The sequence below is a fragment of the Siphateles boraxobius genome, unplaced genomic scaffold, assembly GCF_051911475.1.
Source record: "Siphateles boraxobius isolate OS27281-9 unplaced genomic scaffold, OSU_SipBor_1 92, whole genome shotgun sequence".
In the NCBI taxonomy this organism is placed as follows: Eukaryota; Metazoa; Chordata; class Actinopteri; order Cypriniformes; family Leuciscidae; genus Siphateles; species Siphateles boraxobius.
Window position 1 is genome coordinate 3,289,704 of NW_027509222.1, and position 17,028 is coordinate 3,306,731.

The 17,028-nt window shown below is 40.0% G+C and overlaps 1 protein-coding gene across 2 annotated transcripts in view; it reads right to left on the reverse strand.

Annotated features, from left to right (window-relative positions):
* Positions 1 to 224: 224 nt before the first annotated feature.
* Positions 225 to 17,028, reverse strand: part of gabrb2b (gamma-aminobutyric acid type A receptor subunit beta2b) — a 243,333-nt gene continuing 226,529 nt past the window's right edge. Inside the window, exons 8-10 of one of the 2 annotated variants that reach the window (XM_077224821.1) lie at positions 12,432 to 12,676; positions 9,223 to 9,363; positions 225 to 2,204 (exon numbers count right to left, since the gene is read on the reverse strand). In XM_077224821.1, the coding sequence (XP_077080936.1) occupies positions 1,857 to 2,204; positions 9,223 to 9,363; positions 12,432 to 12,676 (734 nt within the window). In that variant the 3' untranslated portion in view covers positions 225 to 1,856. The remainder of the gene's footprint in view (positions 2,205 to 9,222; positions 9,364 to 12,431; positions 12,677 to 17,028) is intronic. The other variant, XM_077224822.1, reaches the window with a different exon arrangement.

Genomic DNA, 17,028 nt, shown 5'->3' on the forward strand with positions numbered 1-17,028 from the left:
CGCAAATATCAATTATACTGTTACATGCGTTTTCTTTCTCAACTGTTTACACTTAAACATAACTGACTGTGTTTACGTGAGATGAGAGAGCAAGAAAGCGCAGCTGGTATTGTTTATCTATGCTGCGGAAAATGAGTTTTGGAAGTATTAAAAATGAGTATCGGATATTTCAATATCTATGTCTATCAAAAAATCTATAATCTATAACACTACATTGCACGTAGTTTTTTATTTTTTATTTATTTAAGATGCCTTTTTAAAAGACTACAACTGTAAAATTGATATATATTATAAATAAAAATGCGTAGTAGGATACTGTATTACACACCACTGCTGAAACCACACGCATTTGGTGGGATTTAATGTCAAGCCCTGAGTGTAGTGTAAATAAAATGATTGTGGCTTAAACTAAAAATCAAAACTCAATACTTGTGTCATAATGACAAGATTACACCTCAATATATAATTTCCTAACAATAAAAACCCCATTTCATTTGTGTCCGTGTATTGACAGGAATGGTTTCTCATTAAAAGCAGTGGTAATCCTAGTCTGTAGATAGTGTATAGCAATTGCCAAAGTTGTCCCTTTAGCATCTTAATAGTGGCAAGGCATCTGACAATGCTGCAGTTTTTGATGCCTTTGGAGTGAGAACGGTTTGAGACTACACACAAGGTGTCAAGGTTTGGCCGGTCACTAGATGTTGTAACTACACAGTTTTGCTATTTAAAAGCATATATACTATAGTCTGATGAATAAAATATTTATCATTTTTTGCCTCTGGCATTGTTTTTTTTTTGAGTGCTCTTACAAACAGGAAAAAAGGGTTATATTTTCCTTGTAAGGTGCCATTCACATCACAGCTCAGAGTAATCGCTGCTGAAGGGTTTGGGTTAAGGTTTGTTATTCTGATGCCATCAGCTAATAAGAATTGCTATTTCCTGCTGAATAACAATCAGTCATGTGGCATTTTCACCATCATGAACAATGATGGCAGAATTCAGGTCACATACTTTCAAGCATCAGTAGAACAACTGCAATTGAGATGAATGGGAATGCTAATGAATAGACTAGCATTACACAAGATTTATGGGAGCTATAAAAATGATTAGAGTTAGCAGCTGAATCGAGTTGTTTGGGGTAGTTAGAAGTAATACCTTCAACTTCCATAGCATGCTGGACATCAAAATTAAACATAATATAAGCATATTGGAAATGTAAAGCTTACCAAAGTGTTAATAAACTTCAGAGTAAAGGATTTGAGTGACACATTGTACCCAAATAAATGAGCTTAAGTAAAAGTGTATAATAAATTCTCTTGAATAAATAAACTATCATTTGTGTGTAAAGTAGAAAATACAACCATATGATAAAACTATTCCTATAGTCTCCTTACTCAATAGACCATAAAAAAAGAAAACTTCAAATAAAGGAATACAAATATTAAATTATTGAGTGCTGCTTTCTTAACAATTGCCAAAGGAGGAAAGAACTAACAGTGAAGTGCCGAGGATGTCTAATCTTTAAGTCTTTGATTTTTCTGTTGCTAAAAAGATACTAATTTGCAGCAATAACTGATTTGATAATTTTGCCACAAAACAGATATACCTAATATTGAACAAAACTCTCAAACACGCTAAAAACTACTGAATTTTGGAATAGGCACCATTTGTTCTTAACCTCTTTTGAGTATCGGTGTCAGCCAGCAATTAAGGTGAACCCAAGGTTAAAGAGAGTTAGTCCTGATTTTAATCTGTCAACATAAGTCCTGCTTGTATTGCAAAATCAGAAGCAGGACAACGGAAGAATATACTGACATAAAAATAAGTGGCGGTTCTTGGACGGCCCGGCAATCCAGTTAGTTGACATAATAAAGCCAATAGATGACATTGAAGAAAGAAAATACAGTGGGGAAGATCATTCTCGACCATTTGTCGATTGAATTTACATCAGTTAAGTCAGGGATGTTGATTTTAAGCTGTGAAGTGCGCCGTCGTAGTCGGCTCTTCTTCTGAGCAACGTGGCGTTCCAGCGCATTGTGCCCAAAGTTGTGCCTAGCCAGGCCGGCTTTCCGATACTGCAGCGTGGAGCTGTCGAAGGCCAGCATGCTTGAACGGGGGTCGCCCAAACCCAGGCTTAACTCTGATGTGCCCATTTCATTCTTGATCTCCAGAGGACTGAGAAGGATGTTTTCATGGGGGTCCATCTAAGACATAGATACAGATGGACAGGTTAGTAATGGTAACAGTAATATTTTTCCATTACTTTTGTTGTGCATCATAAACAATATCAATTGGGGAAAAAAAATTACAGATTGATTTCTGAAGGTCTGTTTTTATAAATATCTTCAACGGTTTTCTTTTTTTAATATATATATATATATATATATATATATATATATATATATATATATATATATATATATATATATATATATAAAACAATACATTTCCAATTAAATTAATCACATTTGCATAAAACAAAGTAATAATAAGAGAACAAATGCTAACTTACCTACTGCTTTTCATTAATTATTCTTTACACTTTTTGGCATTTTAACACAGTATTTAACATAGACTGAGACAAACCAACAAAGTGCCAGTAACACAGAATAATGGAAATGTGTTGGTGCACACAGAGATGTAAAGCAAAGTAAGGTAAGGCATGGTGGTACACATGATAGAATTCATACTATATATTTCAACAAAATTATGACCTTTTCCTGAAAAATAATAGGCAATCCTTTTGGATGCTGAACCGATATGTATAAATATCTAATAAATAAACAAATATTACAAAAAAGGTTTTAAAACAGATATCCTTTTCCTTTCTGAAATTGTACTTTCAATGATATTTTATTAAATAGTATCTAAAATAGTAAACATCTGTTTTGGTGAGTGGTTTGGAGGGAAAAGAGAGGTGATGATGGCAATGGAGAAAAAAAAAAACATTCTGTTATGATTTACTCACCCACATGTCATTCAAAATCTGACTTTCTTTCTTCCTCGAAACACAAGAAGAGATTTTGAAAAAATATTCTGCCCGCTATTTTTCTATATATTGAAAGAGAACTTGACCAATATGACAAATATTTTCCAAAAAAGCAGGAGTTTTTTGCAAAGTCATCTGAAGCTGCACAATAAGACCACAGAAAATCTTCCGTTCAGAAGAAAGTCATAGAGTTTGGACAACATAAGTGTGTTTAAATTATGACAGAATTTTCAATTTGGGTCAACAATTGTTTTTAGGAGGAAACAAGAAATCTTAAAAAAAATAACAACACATTCTTAATCCCAACTCGTCACATTAACATACAGGCTACTTCTTTAGCACCAGTTTTTAACATGCAAGGTACTCCATTGCTTTCAATTAGAAACATTAGATATTAATACACAGACACAATGGTCATGGGAATTTTGTCATCATGATAAAAATATAGAATGAGTATTATTTTGCCACTATGACATACACTGCACGGCCCAAAAAGTTGGTCTTTGGATTCAAATGCTTAGGAGTCTATGACTGGATCATTATTGCAGTGATTGTAATGTGTCTAGCACATTACAGTATATGTTTGGCAACATTTCTTCTAACCCTATTGATGGAATGTTGTAGCTTTCCATTTCTTAAACAACCATGTTGGAAGACACATCATGGCAGTATTCCAGGATGACAATTTCAAGATTCATCAGGCTTAAATTGTCAAAACTTTACCAAGTGCTTGACTCTTGTCAATACAAGATCTTGACAAAAGTTGATGCACCTCTTGAAAGAAATAAATGCTGTAATGTTATGTCCATCAAGAGGTGCATACATTTTTGTCAAGATCTTGTATTGACAATGCAAGAGTCCAGAACTCTGTAAAGTTTCCTCCAGCACATCCCAAAGACTTTCAGTGAATTTAAGGTCTGGACTTCATGTCTGAAAAAAAATATTATTCATGCTCCCTCCGAACCATTCTTTCATAATTTGAGCCTGATAAATCAATGTCATACTGGAGTATGGCCATGATGTGTCTTCATATATGGTTGTTTAAGAAACTACAGCTACACGCTCCATCAATTATGGTTAGAAGAACTGTTAGAACCATAACAATCACTCCAATAATTACCCAATCATAGACTTTTTTTTAAATATATATATATATTTTTTTAGGCCTTGTATTGACAATGCAAGGGTCCAGCACTCTGTAATGTCTCCTCCAGCACATCCCAAAGACTTTCAGTGAATTGTGTATATGTTGTGGTATGATTTTCAGTTTAAACAGCCAGAATAATTGTATTTACATTACACTATATAAACATTTTTGCACACATAACCCAACCCATACCCCTAAACCAACCCATTTGTGTATTATATAATATAAAACACAGGACATAACAGGCAGATACAACTACAGTCACAATTTATTCAAGATGTACATATATTGGAGGGTTCTGAGGCCAAACGATTGATTTACATGAGAAGCAGACCCAAAAAGTGATCACAATTTCCATCCGCCGTAAAGCTCATTTCCTAGTGATGGGGAGTCGACTCCAAAAGAGTCGATTCCTCGACTCGTAATAACCCTCATGTCGGAGTTGACTCCAGCTCAGGAATCGACTCTTGTTGTCGACTCCGTTGCTGTGTCTGAAATGGCTCAATGGTGCATCAGAGAGCTGGAGCTGTCGCAGAAACAACACCACAGTCACATACTTTTATCCTACATGTAGCTTGCTTTACAAAAGATAACAGCCAATTACATTGTAATAATACATACCTCAATGCCAGCTTTGTGGTTTCACCAAAGTGTTTTTAATACAATCGATATTAATTTAGTTTGCCATGGTTATTCTAATTTGTGTTCATAATCAGTAAACTTTTACTCTTTTTTTTTTTTTAATGAGTCCCTGTTAAGAGTGAAATTATACATTTACATACTTAGTACTTACTATAGGGTTACGGTAGGATTGAGGTTTGGTTTAGGGCTAGTTGCATGTAATTATGCCTAATTTAAAGTTATTACTACAGTAAATTAAATAGTACATGTAACCTTTTACAAGGACACATGAAAATAAAGTGTTACCCAGTAAACTAATCAATAGAAATAAAAAGAAAAACCTAAAAAAAAATTATATGTATTTAGGCAAGACATTGTTTTCAGTATCTTGAACTTTCCTGTCCAAGCAGCTTTTTGGACTAAACTGGACTAATTTGGCCAATCACGCTTAACAGTGTGTGGCTTAAAGGAGAACTCCGGGCAATTTTTAAGTTAATCTTGATCGATAGACCTTTGTGAGTACTGACTATAGAAAAAAAACGAACCGGATTGGTGCTTGCTACTCGGAACTGCGGCCGCGAATGCCCAGAGCTCCCACCCAGCTAAAACGGCAGCTATGGGGGCATGGACATAAAGAGCGTTTTTGAGCCTCTTAACAGACACAACATGCAATTAAAATGTCTGTCCAACATTAACAGGGACCCTACATGTGAACAAGATACGTTTAGCAACTTAGCCATTGTTTCAACTCACCTAAATAGTCTTTTAGATGGCAAGCTGTAGTCTCGCGCTGCAGTCCCGTGCTGTAGCCGGAAAAGGTAAACAATGTCCAGGTGGGAGGAGCGTTGATCATGTGCGACGAGTTAAGATCAGAGTTGCTTACAAGTGAAGAAGAAATGGTTCGTGTTTGTGCCTTTCCAAATTGTGGCAACAGAATGCGAAAATATAAGAGCTTAAATTTTCATTGTCTTCCTTTTCATGACCTCGAGATTCTGCAGTTGTGGCTAGTTGTACTTCAACTTGATGTGCAAACTCCCGTAGTACTACGCGCTAAAGATTACCGCATTTGCAGCGAATACAATTACAATACAATTACAATTCAAGTCGAAGAAGCTAGTGAAATAATTAAAGCTTTGTAAATAAGCGTTGTAAATAAAGCTCATTGTTTACCTTTTCCGGCTACAGCACGGGACTGCAGCGCGAGACTACAAAAAGACTATTTAGGTGAGTTGAAACAATGGCTAAGTTGCTAAACGCATCTTGTTCACATGTAAGGGTCCCTGTTCATGTTGGACAGACATTTTAATTGCATTTTGTGTCTGTTAAGAGGCTCAAAAACGCTCTCTATGTCCATTATTTTATTTTATTATCTCTCTTTATTTGAAAGGGGACAGTGTACATTAATCAACATTGAAACAATGTAAATGTACCCGAGTTAGCTCAGAAGTGCTAATTTTCATCGGTAGTCCCCCAGCCAGGTGTAAAAAAGGCAACCTTAAAAATAACCACAGGTATAAAATCACAAAAATACAATTACATACAACACATTATGGTTAAGAAATACAATTCATATAAAATAAATAAATATATAATGTTTAAGTGCACACAGAAAGCATTAGTGCCCACAAGTTTGGCTCTCTACAAGCCATTTTTTTGCATTCTTTTTGAATGAAAAGAGTGACAAAGACTCTCTGATGTTTTCGGGCACTGTGTTCCATTGCTGCGCTGCACTTACGGAGAAAACAGACTGACCAAAAGCTGTTTTTCTCCGGGGAATAATGAAGTCTTCCCTCACTGCCCCTCTGGTTACCCTAACCTCACTAGATCTAAAATGTATAAAATCACATAGTGGAGGAGGTGCTAGACCATGTCTGATTTTATAAATTAAACAGATGTTTTTGAATTTAATTAGATTATCCCAAGTAAGTAACTGATATTTTCTCAGAATACTACAGTGGTGGTAGTGGTATGTTTTTTTTATCCAGTATTTTTAATGCTTGTTTGTATAATGTTTTTAATGGTTTTATTGTTGTAGAGTGAGTATTGGACCAGCTTATTAAACAATATGTTATGTGGGATAAGATCATAGAAAAGAAATATAATTTAGCAGCTTCTGTTGAAAGAAAGTCTCTAATGAATCTGAAGTTCGCTAGACTGAACTTAATCCTATTACTAACTTTTTTTATGTGAGTTTTGAAGTTGAGGTTAGAGTCTATATGTAGTCCTAAATATTAATATTCTGTGACGACCTGTAATCTTTCTCCAGATATTACAATTTCAGGTTTTATATTTATATTATTTTTTGAAAAGAACATGGCTACTGTTTTGGATATGTTCAATTGCAGACAGGATTGCTCTAGCCAGGTTGAAATCAGTGTCATGGCCTCTGTTAGTTTTGAGGCAACTTCCTCTGTAGATTTTCCATAGGCCAAGACAGCAGTGTCGTCTGCATACATCAAAGTGTCACAGTTTTTACACAAAGATGGTAAATCATTAATGTATAAACTGAAAAGAATTGGACCTATAATTGAACCCTGTGGAACACCAGTTGATAATAGTAAGGGGGTAGAATTATATTGGTCAATTCTTACACTTTGTGAACGAGATAAAAGGTATGAATTAATGAGGCTAATGAATTTTGGGGAAAAATTAAATACATGAAGTTTATGCAGTAAAACTGAATGGTTAACTGTATCAAATGCTTTACGAAGATCTAAAAAGATTGCTCCCACTACCCCTCCTTTGTCCATATTTGATTTAACCTTTTCCAGAAAGTAACATGTTGCTGTCTCTGTGGAATGATTAGCCCTAAAACCAAACTGCATTGAGTGCAAAGGAAAAGAGCTGCAATTAAGATGATTGGTGATTTGTTTAGCAACCAGTTTTTCAAAGACTTTAGATACTGTTGGCAAAATACTAATAGGTCGGTAATTAGATGACAGAAGGGAGTTACCACCTTTAAATATAGGAATGACACTAGCAAGTTTCCATGACTCAGGAAATTTCCCTTGATCTAGTGACACATTAATGATGTGCGTTAATGGACCCAAAATTGACTGACCTATGCCCCCATAGCTGCCGTTTTAGCTGGGTGGGAGCTCTGGGCATTCGCGGTCGCAGCTCCGCGTAGCAAGCACCAATCCGGTTCATTTTTTTTTCTATAGTCAGTACTCACAAAGGTCTAACGATCAAGATTAACTTAAAAATTGCCAGGAGTTCTCCTTTAATAAAAGGAATTTTAGGCTTCATGACAGAATAAAAAAAGAAGCCAACATTTACTGTGTAATAATATTATTATATTGTAATATTATTATTATTATAAAGTGATGGTGGAAAAATAATATGAGATGGGAGAAAAAATAATGTCAAAGATTTTGCGTTTCTCCCCCTAGAAACTTTGCGTTAGTTCGCAAAACCTTTGCGTTCCTTCGAGAAACTTTGCGTTTTCTTGCCTAAACGTTTTGTGTTCCCTGAGAAAGTTAGCGTTCAATCGCAAAACTTTTTGCGTGCCTCCGAGAAACTTTGCATTCCCTCGCAAAATCTTTTGAGCTTTTTTGCGAGCAAACACAAAGTTTCTCATTTTGGCAAGAAAACGCAACTTTTCTCGGGGGAACGCAAACCTTTTGCAAGGAACGCAAAAGCTTTGACAAATATTTTTTCCTCCATCTCATATTTTTTTTCTTCACCATGTCCCTTTAGGTGCTCCGTATAATAATGACGGCAATCTTGCATTCTCATTGCTGAACCTATTTTGACAAAGTAAATGGAGAAAATGGAGTCGATTCCGGGAGTCTATTCCATTGACTCCTACGGTGGGAGTCGGATATCGGTGTCAACTGCCAGAAGAAGCATTACATCAGCTTTGATTGAGAAATGCCACCGGCTTTTGTGTGCCTTTGCGAATGATTGCGACATGCTACTGTCCGGGTGTATCATTTGAATTAGATATGACTGCATGCGATCATTTTCAGCAATTAATTTAAAGTCTTAAGTTCCACTCTGTTCTCAGCATAAAGATTCCGTATGGCTTCGGAAGACTTGGAATTCAACACGGCTTGTTTTAAATACTTTCATACTGTATTTTTGGTCAGTTTTTTTCAATGAATACCTGTGACTACTTTTATTTGCCTGTTACGTGTTTTATAGAGAAGTGGGTAGGGGTGGGGCTAGGTGCTCCAAAATATCTAGGAAAGTATAAATATTTATGAAATCCTCTCTACTTTTACAAACACATTTAAATAATTAAATGTGGCTTGATCTGATGCATAAGGCAAACAACAGAAAGCAATGGAGTGCCCGGCACACTGAAAAATTATGATAAAGAGGTACCCTGCACACCAATGGTTCCTAAGCAAGCGTCCATATGTGACAAGTTGGAATTGAGAACATGTTGTAAAAAAAGACTGGTCTCAAATAGATTTGCCGCGCTATATGCCATAACTCTCTTGATGAAAGTTTTCAGTACCTTATTTTTTGAATCGCCTAGTCCTAATGCTGCATCGTCCACAAAGATTGGTTCCCACATGGAGTCATGTGCGTCAATATCCCTCTGTTTCATTCTGGCATACAGAGCATCGTCTCTCTGAACTACATTTCCCATCAACCACTGAAAGCATACAAAATGATCACCATCAAAGCAGTCACTTTTCAAAAAAATGTAGAAGTGTGAGGTAATGCTGGTATTTTGTGGATTATGCTTCAAAGAAAACCACAGCTCTATATCCAAGGCCATTCTTCAATAACCTCTACTACATCTGAGCACCAGCGAAACATCTTCAAATTTTAACAAACAAGAGTCTTTACCAGTTCCCTGAGTTCTGTTATTGCTCAGTGGTTTTTAAATATTAGGGTCAGTACCCCAAAATAGGTCACAGATATGTAGCTACTAATAGGGTCTCAGAGAGCGTAGGGAAAGCAATGCTAAATGCCAATAATAAAATCCCCAAATATATGGGTCTAGAAGCAAAAACCAGCTGAGATCTACTGATATATGTCTCTATGTTTTAATTATATAAAATATATAAATAACTTAATGACTACAATATCACAACTATTATTTTATTTTCTAACCATAGTACGTTACTAGCCAGCATTATCCTAAGCAATCATCTTTTCCTTAAATACTCCTAGTCCAATCTAGATTATTATGTTGCTTTAGCATATTACAGACACTGTGGACTAGGAAAAAAGGGGGGAAGTAATAAGCCCTCTGATAACATGTGAGTGCTGTTTTCTGCCTCTTTTTATCCGTCTTAGATGCATTTACCTTATAATTGCAAGAATACATTTGTGAATCCTTGCAAAATATCTGTATTTCAGCATTGATAACTCATAAAACAGTTCTGGCAGGTAATTATACAGAACCACTTTGACGACAAAACAGTATTTCAGATGCTGTGCAACGAAATTGGTCCGCTGGTAAGGCCAGCTATGCTGTCCCATCGCAAAGTCACATGTCTTTTTGAGCGCATCGAGGAATTTATTCGGTAAATGAGTTTCCAATGTGGTTTATGCGAATGTTTTCTTATTGGATAAAAAGCTTATCTGACTCAATTGAATGCATAACTTTTTTATGCACATTTTTTTGTTTTTGTTGTAACTTATGATCATTTTGGCATTTCCATCCAGCGTTTTTTATTTTTTTTATGCGAAATCCCAAAATGTGCATAGAAATAGGCGGATGGAATAATTATTGACTCCAATTAGCTTTTGGAGAAGTCATAACACAGAGGTTCACTTACCAGCCTGCCCTGTCAATCGTAAATCAGTGTTGTCAATTTGTTTTGTTTTTTGAAAAGTTTAACTTTTTTTGTTAAGTCAGATTGTGTCTATAGATGAAGGTCAGACCACATTTTATAAGAAATAAATGCTGAAATCCACTAACTGTATTTTCAAAGGGTTAACAAGCTTATTGTAGCCACTGCATATGTATCTTTTTATTTGCCTTTTTATTATTTTGACATGATGTCACCCAAATTTGATGTCAGAGAGGGTAAAACAAAAGTTAATGAGTTATTCTCACTGAGATGACGGTTATTGCATTTGGCTATTTGCAAAAGTTATGCGAATATCTGTAGTCAACATATGAAATTTCATATAGTAATGTAGTGGTGGTTGCATTCTGTGCATCCTGTTAAAAAAGGCTTGACTTAAATTCTACCTCAACATAAATCCACACTGATGTCTGCAACAGCCAAACAGCCTTCAAATATAACTGCAAACGAAATGTTAAAGAAGAACCACTGCTTTCATTGTCAAACAAATAAACTACTCTAAATGTACAGATTTTATAGGGCAGTCTCATTGTTGGTTACAATCATGTCAGACATTGAAATTACAGTGAAAATATGAATACAGACTAGACAGAACATTCAAAACAACCATTCACAAGTAACAGGCATTGACACTGACATCGATTTGCAGTGACATAGCCACCTGGAGTCATTTAGGCCTATTTAAATTCAGAGTTGCCAACAGATTCCCGGCAACATGAGCGTCAGTGACCGTTTTCAATGTTCTGTTTTAAACACTGTATTTGTGAAAATTTTGCAAAACCATTCTGAGCAGAACTACTTCAGTATAATAATATACTATTTTGGTAACACTTTACAATAACGACCCACTAGTTAATGCATTAACTAACTTTTTTTTTTACAGTATTTATGAATTTTTGTTAATATCATATAATAAAAAGACAACTGTTCATTGTTAGTTCATGTTAGCTCAGTCAGGACCATTAAAATATCAACAGATACAACTTGGTAGGTAGATAGCTTGTTAGTAAGATAACTTAATTGGTAGATGTTGAAAATTACATTAAATACGATTAAAAAATGCTTAAGAAGTACTTATTATTAGTTCATGTTAACTTATATAGTTAAAGGGTAACCCCTGATTTTTAACCCGCTTTGTATTGTTACTATGTCAGTAGTATGTATGTAAATGAACATTGTGTACATTTTCTCCACGTTACCTCCCTGTATATTTGTCAGCAAATGTACGCTGGATGACGTAAACCGTACTTTTGAGAGCTCCAAGGCTTTAATAAAAACTACAGATCATACTTTCACATTTTGTATCCCTGCTCATGGGCAGTCAGGTCAAGCCCAGTGCATTATGGGTGCTAAAGTTACCTATCTTTTTATCTGTTTTCTATGGAAGCTTGTTTCCGCCATATAAAAATAAAAAAGGTAATAGCAACTTTATATCTCACAATTCTGACTTTTTTATATATGAAGTCGCAATTGTGAGATATAAAGTCATAATTGCGAGATATAAAGTCAGAATTGTGAGACATAAACTCGCAATTGCGAGAAATAAACTCGCAATTCTGATATTATAACACGCAATTGGGAGTTATAAAGTCAGAATTGCATGAAATAAAGTCGCAATTGTGAGAGAAAAAAGTCAGAATTGTGAGTATATCTCGCAATTCTGACTTAATAACATGCAATTCTGTGTTTATTAAATAAAGTCATTGTCATAAAGTTAAAAAAACAGTGTCTTTCTACTGCATAAACAGCCAAGTTTTACCAAGTGGTCAAATGGAACCTTACTGTAAAGTGTCACCACAATTTTTATAATTCACTTTTTTCAACTTTAAATGTATAATTCCTTTTAAAGTTACTGTGCAGCTATTATAAACTTTGATAAGTGTTTGAATTTCAGACATACTTTGTTGGGATCCATTCTCATTTTTTCATTGTTGGCTGTGGAGGCTTTCTCTGCTGCTCTCTTCTGCCGCTGCGGTCCCCTACCGAAGAAGATGTAGTTGACCAGCGCATACTCCAGCAGAGCCAGAAAGACGAAAACGAAACAGCCCATCAGGTACATGTCAATAGCTTTGACGTACGGAATCTTTGGAAGAGTCTCCCTCAAATGTGTGTTGATGGTGGTCATGGTCAGCACAGTGGTGATGCCTAAGTTCAAAAGGGAATTATTGTTAAGGGTGCAAATGACAAAAAGTGGATTCTATTGAGTGGCTGTAATTCTTGGAAAACAAAGAAGACAGGATCAAATAAGGGAGGTAGAAGCTAGTGGCTCGAAGTGCAAGGGTTTTAATAAGTAAAAGAGAAAAACAAAAAGCCAGGAAACAGGAAACATTATATAAACCAAAACACAGAATATATATATGACCAAAAACCAGCAACTCGGAGGGGAACCGAAACATGAAACAAACCCAAAACAAGGGTTTTAACAACTGACAAAACACAAGAGAAAACATAGGTGTATTTATACACAAGGGCTAATGAGAAAACTAGAAAACACCTGGGAACGATAATGGGCAAAGCAATAGAGTTAAGGGCCTTGCACACTGAGTCTGAAATTCTCATCCGAAATTTTCTCACTTTAAAAAATAAATATTACCTCAAGTTGTGTCAATCACATTTACACACTGCCACAGAAACTTTTGTCCGTCATAAAAAAAAAATTATACGGCTACCACTTGTGAACTCTGTTTTACCTGTTGTGGCAAGCAGGACTAGGCTTAGTGCCGTGAGAGAACGGCGTGAGGCCGGTGGCGTGATTACCGATGAGCGCCACACGCGCGACACACCGGTCTCATATCTCTCACGGCCCTCGGCCTCGTCCTGCTTGCCACACCTCTGCTCCCTGTTATCTCGGTCATGGCCAAGGATGCTGAATCTAAACTCTCTGAGCTCCCTGTTATGGTCATTGAGGCCGTAAATAATCTCTCTGTGCTCTGTTTTAGTGATGCTGTGGTATCTAGCACCGACAGTACTGTCATGGCTCCAGGCCCCAATGTGGTCTTCAGAACTGTCGTAGGGGTATTCTGCTCTGTGGTAGTGGTTTTCTGCTTCTGCTTGCTCCACACTGGAGGCCTCCTGCGCTGCCTTCTCCATCTTGGAGGTCTCATGCTCTGCCTGCTCCACCTTGGATGTTTCCTGCTCTGCCTGCTCCACCTTGGAGGTCTCCTGCTCTGACTGCTCAACCCTGGAGATCTCCTGCTCTGCCTGCTCCACCTTGGAGGTCTCCTGCTCTGCCTGCTCCACCTTGGATGTCTCCTGCTCTGCCTACTCCACCCTGGAGGTCTCCTGCTCTGCCTGCTCCACCCTGGAGATCTCCTGCTCTGCCTGCTCCACCTTGGAGGTCTCCTGCTCTGCTTGCTCCACCTTAGAGGTCCCCTGCTCTGCCTGCTCCACCCTGGAGGTCTCCTGCTCTGCCTGCTCCATCTTGGAGGTCTCCTGCTCTGCCTGCTCCACCTTGGAGGTCTCCTGCTCTGCCTGCTCCACCTTGGAGGTCTCCTGCTCTGACTGCTCCACCTTGGAGGTCTCCTGCTCTGACTGCTCTACTTTGGAAGTCTCCTGCACTGACTGCTCCACCTTGGAGATCTCCTGCTCTGCCTCCTCCACCTTGGAGGTCTCCTGCTCTGCCTTTATCACCTTGGATATCTCCTGCTCTGACTGCTCCACCTTGGAGGTCTCCTGCACTGACTGCTCCACCTTGGAGGTCTCCTGCTCTGCCTGCTCCACCTTGGAGGTCTCCTGCTCTGCCAGCTCCACCTTGGAGGTCACCTGCTTCACCTGCTCCACCCTGGAGGTCTCCTGCTCTGCCTGCTCCACCTTGGAGGTCTCCTGCTCTGCCTGCTCCACCCTGGAGGTGTCCTGCTCTGCCTGCTCCACCTTGGAGGTGTCCTGCTCTGCCTGCTCCACCCTGGAGGTCTCCTGCTCTGACTGCTCCACCTTGGAGGTCTCCTGCTCTGACTGCTCCACCTTGGAGGTCTCCTGCTGCGTCGGCTACACCCTGGCTCCCTGAACTGTCAGCTCTGCCCTGGATTCCTGAACTGCCAGCTCCCTTTGGTCTTTAGGCCCACTTCCGCCACACAAGCCTGGCCCTTCATTCCTTCACCTGTTCCGTCTTCGCTCCACCACCCTCCTTGACTTTTTGTGTTAGTTTTAGGAGCATCTAGAATCTGCTCCTTAAGGGGTATCTTGTTTGTTTCCATGTCAACTGATCACCTATACCTGTCCTTCACTTAGTCCCTTGTTACCATCATGTATTTAAACCCTCAGTCATCGTCTGATCATTGTCTTGTGTTGAACTTGAAGTTTCGTGCTGGTGTTTCTCTTTATCGGTCCTGATGTTTATTAAATGTGTTTTCCTTTTTCTTCTGCGTGATTACCGATGAGCGCCACACGCGCGACACACCGGTCTCATATCTCTCACGGCCCTCGGCCTCGTCCTGCTTGCCACACCTCTGCTCCCTGTTATCTCGGTCATGGCCAAGGATGCTGAATCTAAACTCTCTGAGCTCCCTGTTATGGTCATTGAGGCCGTAAATAATCTCTCTGTGCTCTGTTTTAGTGATGCTGTGGTATCTAGCACCGACAGTACTGTCATGGCTCCAGGCCCCGATGTGGTCTTCAGAACTGTCGTAGGGGTATTCTGCTCTGTGGTAGTGGTTTTTTGCTTCTGCTTGCTCCACACTGGAGGCCTCCTGCGCTGCCTTCTCCATCTTGGAGGTCTCATGCTCTGCCTGCTCCACCTTGGATGTTTCCTGCTCTGCCTGCTCCACCTTGGAGGTCTCCTGCTCTGACTGCTCAACCCTGGAGGTCTCCTGCTCTGCCTGCTCCACCTTGGAGGTCTCCTGCTCTGCCTGCTCCACCTTGGATGTCTCCTGCTCTGCCTACTCCACTCTGGAGGTCTCCTGCTCTGCCTGCTCCACCCTGGAGATCTCCTGCTCTGCCTGCTCCACCTTGGAGGTCTCCTGCTCTGCTTGCTCCACCTTAGAGGTCTCCTGCTCTGCCTGCTCCACATTAGAGGTCCCCTGCTCTGCCTGCTCCACCCTGGAGGTCTCCTGCTCTGCCTGCTCCACCTTGGAGGTCTCCCGCTCTGCCTGCTCCTCCCTGGAGGTGTCCTGCTCTGCCTGCTCCTCCCTGGAGGTGTCCTGCTCTGCCTGCTCCACCTTGGAGGTCTCCTGCTCTGCCTGCTCCACCTTGGAGGTCTCCTGCTCTGCTTGCTCCACCTTAGAGGTCTCCTGCTCTGCCTGCTCCACATTAGAGGTCCCCTGCTCTGCCTGCTCCACCCTGGAGGTCTCCTGCTCTGCCTGCTCCACCTTGGAGGTCTCCCGCTCTGCCTGCTCCTCCCTGGAGGTGTCCTGCTCTGCCTGCTCCTCCCTGGAGGTGTCCTGCTCTGCCTGCTCCACCTTGGAGGTCTCCTGCTCTGCCTGCTCCACCTTGGAGGTCTCCTGCTCTGACTGCTCCACCTTGGAGGTCACCTGCTCTGACTGCTCCACTTTGGAAGTCTCCTGCACTGACTGCTCCACCTTGGAGGTCTCCTGCTCTGCCTCCTCCACCTTGGAGGTCTCCTGCTCTGCCTTTATCACCTTGGATATCTCCTGCTCTGACTGCTCCACCTTGGAGGTCTCCTGCACTGACTGCTCCACCTTGGAGGTCTCCTGCTCTGCCTGCTCCACCTTGGAGGTCTCCTGCTCTGCCAGCTCCATCTTGGAGGTCACCTGCTTCGCCTGCTCCACCCTGGAGGTCTCCTGCTCTGCCTGCTCCACCTTGGAGGTCTCCTGCTCTGCCTGCTCCACCCTGGAGGTGTCCTGCTCTGCCTGCTCCACCTTGGAGGTCTCCTGCTCTGCCTGCTCCACCCTGGAGGTCTCCTGCTCTGACTGCTCCACCTTGGAGGTCTCCTGCTCTGACTGCTCCACCTTGGAGGTCTCCTGCTGCGTCGGCTACACCCTGGCTCCCTGAACTGTCAGCTCTGCCCTGGATTCCTGAACTGCCAGCTCCCTTTGGTCTTTAGGCCCACTTCCGCCACACAAGCCTGGCCCTTCATTCCTTCACCTGTTCCGCCTTCGCTCCACCACCCTCCTTGACTTTTTGTGTTAGTTTTAGGAGCATCTAGAATCTGCTCCTTAAGGGGTATCTTGTTTGTTTCCATGTCAACTGATCACCTATACCTGTCCGTCACTTAGTCCCTTGTTACCATCATGTATTTAAACCCTCAGTCATCGTCTGATCATTGTCTTGTGTTGAACTTGAAGTTTCGTGCTGGTGTTTCTCTTTATCGGTCCTGATGTTTATTAAATGTGTTTTCCTTTTTCTTCTGCATCAAGCATCTTTGTGGATTATCACGTCTAGCCAGCATGTGGCAATTGCATTCTATGAAAACCAAATGAGATCCCCTCAAGCATGTGCTCATTTAGAAAGTTCGAAAAACATGTGAAATGTGTGAGGGGGTATTATCAGAATAATTTTCTTTCAGTTGATGATTCAGAATCTTAAAATGGTATGATTTGTCA